Source organism: Chrysemys picta, chromosome 15 (genome assembly GCF_011386835.1).
Source record: "Chrysemys picta bellii isolate R12L10 chromosome 15, ASM1138683v2, whole genome shotgun sequence".
Classification (NCBI taxonomy): Eukaryota; Metazoa; Chordata; order Testudines; family Emydidae; genus Chrysemys; species Chrysemys picta.
Window position 1 is genome coordinate 26342368 of NC_088805.1, and position 11316 is coordinate 26353683.

Below are 11316 nucleotides of genomic sequence, written 5' to 3' on the forward strand. Positions count from 1 at the left end.
CCTTGCGTACGCACGCCAACGGCCGCCAGCGTACGGGATCACGTGACTCCTAGCAGCCGACTTCTCGCTCTCCCCTCCCCCACCCAACGAAAACTGGGCCTGCACCGACATTCTCATCTACGGCAACTACCATGGGCTAGTCCGGACAGAAGAAGTCGAGCCCCGGGGCTGTCGGGGAGCTCCTTCTACCCGTCCAGGAATTTCTTTCCTTACCCCAGGCTCTACTACGGGCGCTAAAGGCACCACGTCACGTGATGGGAGAGACCGCGGGGAGAAGAGATGGCCACGCCTCTGATGGGAGGGGCAATGAGAACAAGTCAGGTGGTACAGAGCGCCCGCCCGCGACGCGACATACTGGTGTCACGTGGATGTGGCGCGCGGCATACGGCGGGAGGAGGGGCGCCAAGCGGTGAGGTCACGTGTTGCGCCGCCGGCCCTTGGCCCCTCCTCCATGAGAGGGGAGGCAGGGCGGGCAAACATGGCGGCGGTGAGTTAGAAAGCGTCGGACGGCGGGGCTAGCGGCGGATACTTCCAGGAGCGGCTGTGGAGGGATCGAGAGAGAGTGAGTCCGCCCTACCCTCTTGCCCGATACCGCGGGGGGCCTATCCGGCCGCCTAAGCCGGTCCCTGCTCGACGGGGCCGCGGCACTCGCGGGGATCTCCCCCCTCAGCTCCCAGTCTGGGCAGCCACGCACCGAGCGGGGCCAGGCATTGTCCCGCGGCCTCCCCCACTCTGGCCCCACACCGTGCGGGCAGGAGGCCCTTTGAGAGAGCCACGCGGGGTAGGGAGCGGTCGGTGCCTAGGCATTGTCTGGAGGTGGGGACTCAATGGGGAGGGGGATGCAGGTCGCCCTTGCAGCCCCTTCCTCTAAGCCTGCCCCCCAACCCGAGCAGCCGGCCCCGCAGTGACTAGCTCCCCCAGAGTGTCCCCTTGCCGGCAGGGACGCTGCGCCCCCTTCCCCATGCCCCTCTGAAGTCTTGTTGGGTGGAGGGCGCTAATCGCTCCAGTGGGGAGGCGTGTGGGGGGAGGGGGTTGCTATAGGCGGTGTGGGGCCGGCTCGCACTGTTACTGCTGGGGGGGTCACTGCCCCAGAAATGAGCGAACTTTCCTGCTATTGGCTGGTAACACGTATCTGTATGGCGAAGTTTCAGCTCCTGGGTTTATTGAAATAATCTCGTAGGATCCGGTGGTTAACGGCAGAGAAAACTTGTGGCCCTTATAACGTGGCAGGGCGAGGTCCCCCCACACACCCCGTTTTCTAGTTGGTTAAGCAAAATGGCCTCATCATCTAATATTTCTAACCACTGTCGTTGTGTGTCTCTTTAATCGCTTGGTTAATTGTTACAAATAGAGCCTCTCTAGCGACGGGAGAAGACTAGCTGGAAAAGATGTCTTTGGTACTTCATTGGCTTTAAATGTTGTATTTGTAGAACCTCCTACTATCTCTGTAAGCTTAATGCTGTTGTTAAGGGAATTTTTAAGGTGTTGGAGAGCTGAAAAGAAAAGTAGTTTATGGGACGCAATTACGCAGCCAATTCTAACCCAACCCGGAAGTTTATGTCCTGAACACGTGTTTGTGGGCAAGGTTAGGAGGCTGAGGATTGCTGACCCTTTAGTGAGAGGAACCTGTTCGTTAATGTTTGTGTGAATAGCGAGCAAAGTGCTCAAGGGTCCCTGCGACCAACTGGGATCAATGGTGGGATTGAATGTGCTACAAACAGTAACGATTAACGAATGAGCCTCAAGGTCCGGTTAACTCTGACAGCACACCACAAACAAAGGTTGCTAGGGAGAGTAATCACTTAACATGGAAATGCTCTTAAACTTTGTTGAGAAGAGAGGCCTCACTTTTTTCCAATCACAATGATTTTTAAAAATATCGATGATATCCCAGCCTTTTTATTTGAGGAGGAAGTTACATCTGTTAAAAAGTTCTTTCTGAAATAGATACATTCTTAGAAAGTCATGTATCCTGTTAAAGAATGGGCTAATCAGTTGAAGTGTGAAGGGATACAGTTTAAAATTATCTGACAAATTTACAAATCTCGTTTATTTTTCTGTTTTATTTAGGCTACTCGTTGCATTTTATATTGCTTAATAAGTTTCTTTTAGTTTGTCATTAACTAATGCAGTGGGACAGTATTTAAAGTTTATAGATGTTTAGATTTCAATAATTTTAATTAAAAAAAAAAATAAACTATTGAAGTTTCACAACTTTTTTATTAATCCTAAATTTTTGGGGCTTGATCTGCCTGATGGAAATTGATTTATGTATACAATGGTGTATGTTGTGTTATGGTACAGTATTCGTATTGGCTTTCAAGGACACACTACATGCTTACAAGGGCCATAACTTTACCTGAATCTAAAAATGACACTCCTGAAAAATGAAAATAGGCTACATCTCCCCCACCTTCTTCCTTCCCACAAGTCTATCCCATGTTGTCTAGAATAAGTTCTTTTCTCAACTGGTGCTAAAATGGTGTGAGAAATTGACATTAACTGTAGGTGCTTGAGGAGGGTTCAGAGGCAGACAGCTAATTGAAAAGAACTGTTTTGTGTATCTCAGTCTATGCTAGTACTGTTTTCTGGACTGAAGTAGAGAGAGGTTGGTGACCCCCAATACTTTATTGGAGACTATCTCATTCTCCAGAATCTTACTTTTCAGGGTTTTTTTTTTTTTTTAAGTCTCTAGCTCATACGGAACAATTGTTATTGAGAGCTGTGAACTGGCCCATTCATTTAAATGGAGGTGCTAACTTATATGCCCAGTTACAATTTAGACAGAGTTATGATGATAACAGTATGTAAGGAAAGAGAGGAGAGGGACAAAAATCAGCAGTCTGAGGCACTAATTTTTTTTTGACTCAGCAATTAAATGTTGCTTGGGAGTGGGCCACCAATTTTTTTTCCCCATCCAGTGAGACACCTGAGCTTCCTCTCCTCCATGGTTGGGGATTGTTTGTTTTTTTTCTGGACAGGTGGCTTCCTCCCCGGTTCTATTGGCTATGCTCCTCTCTGTGCTGGAGGCTGTCTGCAGGCTTGAGCAGACATTGCTGTATTAACTAAACTTGGGTTACTTTCAGGATTTTCTTTGCCGCTATGACATACATACATAATATAAACATTGATAACTTAGATTCTGATGTCATTGCATGACACTGAGAGCCAGAGTGCTAGGCATGTGCCTGTTTTTCCTTTGCCTTATTCCAGACTTGCCCCGGGGGTATCTGAACCCATTGCAGAGGAGCCAAGCCTAAGGAATTCATCAGATCTTGTATGGCAATGTTTTGAATATCTGCACAGTCTAATGTGTGGCATCTAATTTTGGCTTCTGAAGAAGGCAGAGCTTGTGAGACCAGTGCTTTTCCTAGTTTGAGTTCTGTATGTCTTGTAGTTGTAGCAGAATTCTTGCTAATAATTCCAAGCAAATTTTACTGTGATCTTATTTTTTGACAAGGCATTTCAGATCACTTGGGGTAGTGTAAGAAATGATCTCGGGACAGATTACTATGCTGTGTATGGAAGCAATTGGAGGTGGAGACGGAGAATGTTAATTGTTACAAATAGAGCCTCTCTAGCGATGGGAGAAGACTAGCGGGAAAAGATTTGATCTTTGGTGGTTCACTGGCTTTAAATGTTCTATTTGTAGAAACTCCTACCATCTCTGTAAACTTAATGCTGTTGTTAAGGGAATTCTTAAGGTTTTGGAGAGCTGAAAACTACTTTTGTTTATGGGACGCAATTACACAGCCAGTTCTAATCCAACCCGGAAGTTTGTCCTGAACACGTGTTTGTGGACAAAGTTAGGAGACTGAGGGTTGCTGACCCTTTAGTGAGAGGAACCTGTTCGTTAATGTTTGTGTGAATAGCGAGCAAAGTGCTCAAGGGTTCCTGCAACCATCTGGGATCAATGGTGGGATTGAATGCCACAAACAGAAACAATTAACGAATGAGCCTCAAGGTCCGGTTAACTCTGACAGCACACCACAAAGGTTGCTAGGGAGAATAATCACTTAACATGGAAATGCTCTTAAATTTTGTTGAGAAAAGAGGTCTCACCTTTTTCAGTCACCATGAATTTAAAAAAAATGGATGATATCCCAACCTTTTTATTTGAGGGGGAAGTTACATCTGTTAAAAAGTTCTTTCTGAAATAGATGCATTCTTAAAAGGTCATGGATCCTGTTAAAGAATGGGCTAAGCCAGTGGTTTTCAAACTGCGGGTCGTGACCAGTACTGGGTCGTGGAATGTAAGGCTCTGGGTCGCGGCAGCTCTGGTCAGCACCGCCGACCAGGCTGTTAAAAGTCCTGTCGGTGGTGCTGCCTAGCTAAGACAGGCTAGTGCCTAGCTAAGACAGGCTAGTCCCTACCTGTTTTGACACCGCGCTGCACCCCAGAAGCAGCCAGCAGCAGGTCTGGCTCCTAGACAGAGGGGCCATGGGGCTCTGCGCACTGCCCCCGCCCTGAACACCTGGACGGGGTATGGTTCCTGTGGGTGAGAGTAGCGTGGAGCCACTTGCGCGCCTCTGCCTAGGAGCCGGACCTGCTGCTGGCTGCTTCCAGAGCACAGCCCTGTTGGCAGTGCCAGGACAGACAGGAAGCCTGCCGTAACACCCCCTTGCACTGCTGACCGGGAGCTGCCCAAGGTAAGCCTGCACCCCAATTCCCTGCCCCAGCCCTGAGCCCCCCCCAAACCCAGAGCCCTCTCCTGTACCCTGAACCCCTCATTAATGGTCCCACCCCACGGCCCTCACCCTTGTACCTCAATCCTCTGCCCCAGCCCCGAGCCCCTCCCACACCCTGAGCCCCTCCTTCCCACCTCCGTTGGGTCACGGGCATCAACAATTTTCTTCAACTTTCCGGGTTGCCAGGAAAGAAAAGTTTGAAAACCACTGGGCTAATCAGTTGAAATGGAAAGGGATACAGTTTAAAATTGTCTGACAAATTTACAAATCTGGTTTATTTTTCACTGTTTTGTTTAGGCCTGCTCATTGCATTTTTATGCTGTGTATGGTAGCAACTGGAGGTGGAGAGGGAGAAAGTTTGTGTGGAAGCTACAGCAAGGATTTTAGTGTTAAAGGGTGAGCAAAGGCTGTCAGCACTGTTGACAATAAGATGTTACCTTGGGTTTTTAGTATTCCACATAGTGTGAGATGTTGGGTTCACAGGGGATATGCCATAGACATCAGTGCTTTAAATATTAGCCAGTGGCTTGGAGGGTTTGGTGGAAGCCATAGCAGATTGACTGTGGCAATTGCAAACACACAGTTGAATGCAATTTATGAATAGAGAAGTTCTAAAAATGTAATGGTATATTTAGTGTTATGTGACTTGTAGGGGGGCTTTTTTTAATATGGAAAATCTTTCTGGGCTTGAAGTTACCACCACCCTTCTTTCCTTCTGGGGGAAAAAAGTAGGCTGGACATCTGTTTCTGACTATCTTAGTTTTATGCTGCTGCTTTTGCACTTTCCACCAAGGCTATAACAGGGAAGGTGCGAGACAAAGATTGGCAGGTTGGCACAGATGTATGACATAAAAATGGCATTGAGAATACTGGCAGTTGTGTTTTGATCTTAAATCAGAAGCTTATTTTTGCATGACTTGAGAAGAATTGGTTTATGTAATACATAATGTTAATGAAACCCTCTTTTACTTTGAAAAAATAGTTTTGTGGTGGCACAGCACATCATACAAAATGTGTACTGAGCCATTTTTGTAGCATTTTTTTTGTTATGACAGTAACTTGGATTTTTCTTTGTGCTTTCTAGAAAAAGTGAGTTGTACCACTGCTCTCAAGGTATCTAGTAGTTGTATAACAATTTTTTGTTTTGTGCTTCAGCTTTTTTTGTGATTCTTCTAACAGGTTGGGTCTTGTTGCTTAGTAGTATTGGGATAGATTGCAGACTACAGCTTTTTTTAAAACAAGATTCAACAATGAAAATGTAGGGAACATCTTGCAATATCGTCAACTTTTTTAAAGTAACTTTTGTGTGGATTTTGGGATGCAAGAAACAGCCTTTTATAGTATTGCACAACTTGAGCCACAGAGCTTGATAAAGTAACTTTTGCTTATGCTTACTCAAAAGCATTATACTTTGTAAAAATTATGGAGTTGTATTTTGACTTGATTAGCTTAGTTTTAGGTTTGACTACATGAATGTAAGAATATAAACGATAAGGTATTAAGATGTAGCTTTTTCTGATGTACTTCTGTTGTGTTTTTGGATTCTAAATTAATGCAAAACTGAGTAGTTGAAACTTATATATTGAGCTTAGTTTTGTGGGTTAAGTTTCACAAAACAGAAGATTAGCTATTATTTATTGAATGTTTTTAACGTCAGTCACAATGTCAGGAGTTCGGTATTACCCTAGTGTTTGCAACCAGAACACTATAACTTTATTCTGATTATTCAGGAACCAGATTACTGAAACTAACTAGTCCAGAGTCGTCCAAACTGAATGCCATGCAAGTAAACTGTCACAGTTCTTTCACTCAATCTAAATTGTTAGCAACAGATATCTTTAAGGGAATTAAAAAATGGAGGGATGTATATGAAGGAGAGTGGCAATTGGGATGTCTTTTGGAGATTACTGTGATCATACAGCTGGAGTGCTTAAATTATCTAAGGGTGAGTATAAAACTAAACTTGGTTATTCTAAGAACATATGAATTGCTATACTAGTTCCAACTAGTGGTCATCCTTTGTAGGCCCTGCAGTAGGCAGGTATGAGATAACTTGCCCCCAGGGAAAGCTTCTTCCTAACCCTTTTAGTTGTTGGCTTATACTCAAGCATGAGTATTTATATCTTCCAAAACTCTTGTTTGTTTGTTTAATATTTATAACCCAGGATATTCTTAATATACATGCTAAACTTTTAAATGTCTTGCTTTGAGTTCCACGGACTAATTGTTCATTATGTAGGAAAGTCTTCTCTCTCTCTCTCCCCCCCCCCCCCCCCCCCCCGCAATTTTGGCTTTGTCCCATCTAAATCACCCCATATAGATTGAAAACTTCTGTTCACCCCATTCATTATTTTTGCAGACTTTTATAATGTCCCCTCTCACTCAACTCCAATTGAAGATACAGTCCCAATCTTTTCAGTTGCCTTTCATGAGATTTTCCCTGTGCTTAATCATTCTAGTCACCTGTCTCTAAACTTACTTTATTTCCGCCATCTCCTGATAGAGTTGGGGTGACCAAAACAGTATTCCAGGTGGGGACATTTTGTTGATATGTCGAATTCCATTATGATTTCCTCATTTAGTCTCTCCCTGTTTGTTTGCTCTTTTGGCCACATTGAGCAGAAGTCTTCATTGAGCTAGTAACGGTGATACTCAGGTTTCTTTTCTGAATTGATAGTTTACTTAGAACCCAGTAAAGCGTGTGAGTAGTTCACATTGAAGGAATAATCTGCATTGCTTGCATATGTCCACATAGAACAACTTCTTCCGCTGTGAAGTTCTCTCTGAAGTTCCTGGAACTTCTCCAGTATTGACTAAACATTGTCTTCTGCAAACTTTGTCGCCTTGCTACTCCCACCCTCTTCCAGTTAATTTATAAATGTGGCATTCTACTGTTAACCTTTTCTCATGATGAAAATTAACCATTTTTTCCTACTTTGATTTTTACTTTAATCCAGTTTCTAAACTGGCTACTTAGTGTTTTTTTTTTTAGTAGCCCCTTTTGAAGGGTGGTCAAAGGCCTTTTGAAAGTTTAAATTGTCACCTTTTTCTTTTAATAATTTATTGACTTATTCAGATAATTCTAAAAGACTAGTGAGATGATTTTTCTCTGAGAAAGCAGCAGTGCTGACTAGATTTCCTCATCATGGTGTTCTAGGTATCTTATATTTAATTAAACCAAGTACAGAGGTAAGGCTTACCGGTCTGTAATTCTCCAGATCACTCTGAATGCCTTAAAGTACAATATTTGTTACCCTGTAATACTTTGTAGGAGTATCTGGCTTTAATGGGATTATATGGTTTTACTGACAGTTAAATCTGGATGTGTCCTCTTCAATTTGGGGCTCTCGCTGTCCTCACATTTTGGCCGTGTCTAAGTCTTGTCTATTTTTTCTGCATAACATCTCTAAGATGCAGCCTTTCTTATTCATCTCCACAATTAAAACTATCATGTAAACTCGCATCTTGATTACTGCAACATCCTCCTTTTTGGCCTTTCCAATCCAATCCAGCATGTCACCCCCTCTTTGAATTCCTCCACTGGCTCCCCTTTCTCTAACATATCAAACATATTCACTTCCAAGGCCCTTCAGTCAGTCCCCATCCTACCTATTATCTCATTTGCTGTTGAGCTGTCAATGCCAGCTTTTGCTTGTCTACTTGTTATATTTTCGAACAAGCACATTCCTGTCTTCTCCCATGCTGCCCATTTGCTTGGGCAGTTTTACCTGTAAAAATCCACAAAGATATCTCATTATGCAACTCCAAAACCCTCCTAAAGCGCTCCTTCACCATGAGACTACAAAAAAATTAACAGGCTGTTGGTGTGGTGAAATCACTGCCTGTCCTATTGACCAACATTGTTTCCTTGTGCTCCCCTGTCTGTGTCCATCTGTTCTCTTGTTTTATACTTAGATTGTAAGCTCCTTTAGGTAAGGGCCATCTTTTTGTTCTGTTTGTACAGCACCTAACAGTGGGGGTCCTTATCCTTGACTACGGCTCCTAGACACTATGGTAATAGTTACTAACTTCATTCTTAAACTGATTGATGGAATTTACATTATCAGTTTGTTCCGGCATGTGTTTTTGTTTTGTTTTGACACCACAATCTTTGCCAGTACCTCTTGTATTACTAGACAAGGGTAGGTATCTCCTCAACAATGGGCAGTCTAGAACTAGGGAGCACAAGAATTTTGGATCTTTGAGCTTTGTCTGTTACCTGTTCTGGCAATTGTCAGCAGTGTAGGTGCTGTTAACCAAGTGTTTGAACGTATCTTAGCTATTAGTGCAGACAAGGATAAGCTGCTTAGCATTGTTTTGAAAACTTTGGATAAAACCATGTTTCTGAAACAATGCTGAATGTTTTGTCCTTTTCTATGCTTACAGCTAAACAGAGTTAAGCTACACAGTGCAGACACCTGTTGTCAACAGTGAGTAAACTCTAGGAGTGCAAGCAAACCTATACAGAAAAGTGAGTAACTGTAATGTTTGAGCAAAAACTCAGTCCCTTTGTGGAATGAAAGGGGATATTTGTATTATGATTTCTAGTAACTGGGCTTCCCCTTTTCCCCAAAAACATGGAGTATTTGACTTCTTAATTTACTCCAGGACGGTATAAAACTTAACAGCTATCCTATACATGAAAAGCCCATGGCCTATGTTTTGCTCAGTGTCCCTTACTGATATTTGGTGACTTAATACATTAAATACAGCACTTGACCATCTATCCTGCCCACTATGCAAAAAATCCTCTCAAATTCATGTATGGTACAAAAACTAAAAGCTTATTAGTTTAGTATAAAACAAGTATTTCTAGAACTACTTAAATTAACTGACTTTTCCTGAATTCTTGTCTCATTAAGCAGGTACAGAATTGTTATAGGCTAAACAAGCCAATTATTTTTAACTACTACCTAAGTACTTCTCCCTGCTTAGGCAATATGCTTTAGGGGCTGTTCTTAAAGGGACACAACACAAATTGCACTTCCATCTCACCACTTTTTGCCTACCAGTATTACTTGAAACTCCTACAATTACCAAGACAAAGGCTAGAAGAAAGCTTTTTTCACTTTGTTTACTGTGTGCATTTAATAGCATCTTGTGTATAGTTAGGTTTTCATTGGTTCCCCCATTTATGGGGATCTTGTACGTGAGAAATATTTTTTAAATTTGGAAAATTGAGCACAAAACCACAAGAATTGTCAAGAGACTCTGGACAGATTTAGAACCTGAAACTTGTTTTATGAAAGTGACTAACTTGACTGTGCCCTTAAAAATCAGATGATGAAATATAAAATTCTAAAGGTTTTGCAGAATAAACAATGATTACAATTGTAACTTATGCCTGTGGTCTTCTTTATTTTTGTTTTTAGAGATGGTGGAGCCAGGACAAGATCTGTTGCTTGCTGCTTTGAGTGAGAGTGGAATCAGTCCAAATGATCTGTTTGATATTGACCCTGCGGACATGGGCCTTGCAACACCAGTGCCAGCTGTTCAGCAGGTTAAAAATGAGAACCTTTTTAAATTAGCCAAGATTGCATAATATAGAATCATAGACTAGTTTTTTTTTTTTTTTTTGGTTAACTACACCTCTACCCCGATATAAGGTGACCCGATATAACACGAATTCTGATATAACGGGGTAAAGCAGTGCTCCGGGGGGGGGGGGTGGGAGGCTGCGCACTCCAGTGGATCAAAGCAAGTTCGATATAACGCGGTTTCACCTATAACACGGTAAGATTTTTTTTGGCTCCTGAGGACAGCGTTATATCGAGGTAGAGGTGTATTGTGAAAGAGTGGAATTGTATGTTTTCATTGCTGTGCTGGGCTTGTGTATGGAAAAAATTGAGATGGTAATCACCTGTCTTAAATATGTATTTTAGAAATCAAAAGTATATACGTTATTGACTGAACTTGTATCAATATGAGTTATATATACTTTCTAGGGCCACAATGTCATGTATCCATACATAGAACTTCCATTGATATATCTTGCATGGTTTTCCTCTCCTCTGAAAAAAGAGAGAATTAATTTAATATTTGATTTAATCTCTATGACAACTTACACACCACAAGAATGGAACACATTTTTGGACATAGACAGGGGTGGGTGGGTGAGATTCTGTGGCCTGCGTTGTGCAGGAGGTCAGACTAGACGATCATAATGGTCCCTTCTGACCTTAGTCTAAGATTCTATGAAAACAGTAGTCTGTCAACAGAAATGAAATTGCAGAACTCACTCAGTTTTCAGAGCAGTTAACTGGAAAGGCTTTATGCTTGAAGCAATTTTGGGGGCAGAGTCAATGACTTGGTGTGCTACCAACTTGATTTCTAATAAAACCAGGATTATTAACAGGCAAAGCAAATGAGTTGGTCATTAGTTTTAACATGGGAAGGTGCGGGAGGGGATAGTAGTAAAGGTTTTCATTCTTTTTTTCCTACTAAAACTAGTACCTGATCGTGCTTGCTTTCTTTCTCTCTAGTCAGTGCCACTTAGTGCATTAGAACTAGGCTTGGAGACTGAGGCAACAGTTGCTGTTAAACAAGAACCAGAGACTGTATCTACTCCAGCACTATTAAATGTCAGGGTAAGAGCTGACATATTTAGAGTTTTGTATGTGTAAAATAG

The 11316-nt window shown here is 42.5% G+C and overlaps 1 protein-coding gene across 10 annotated transcripts in view; it reads left to right on the forward strand.

The window, feature by feature from the left end:
* The window catches only part of SBNO1 (strawberry notch homolog 1), a 42000-nt gene continuing 30684 nt past the window's right edge, over positions 1-11316 (forward strand). The window contains exons 1-4 of one of the 10 annotated variants that reach the window (XM_024101388.3): positions 352-562; positions 9075-9159; positions 10061-10188; positions 11171-11275. In XM_024101388.3, the coding sequence (XP_023957156.1) occupies positions 10063-10188; positions 11171-11275 (231 nt within the window). In that variant the 5' untranslated portion in view covers positions 352-562; positions 9075-9159; positions 10061-10062. Of the gene's footprint in view, positions 563-9074; positions 9160-10060; positions 10189-11170; positions 11276-11316 lie in introns of all 10 variants that reach the window. The other 9 variants (XM_065568062.1, XM_065568066.1, XM_024101387.3 and 6 more) reach the window with 9 other exon arrangements.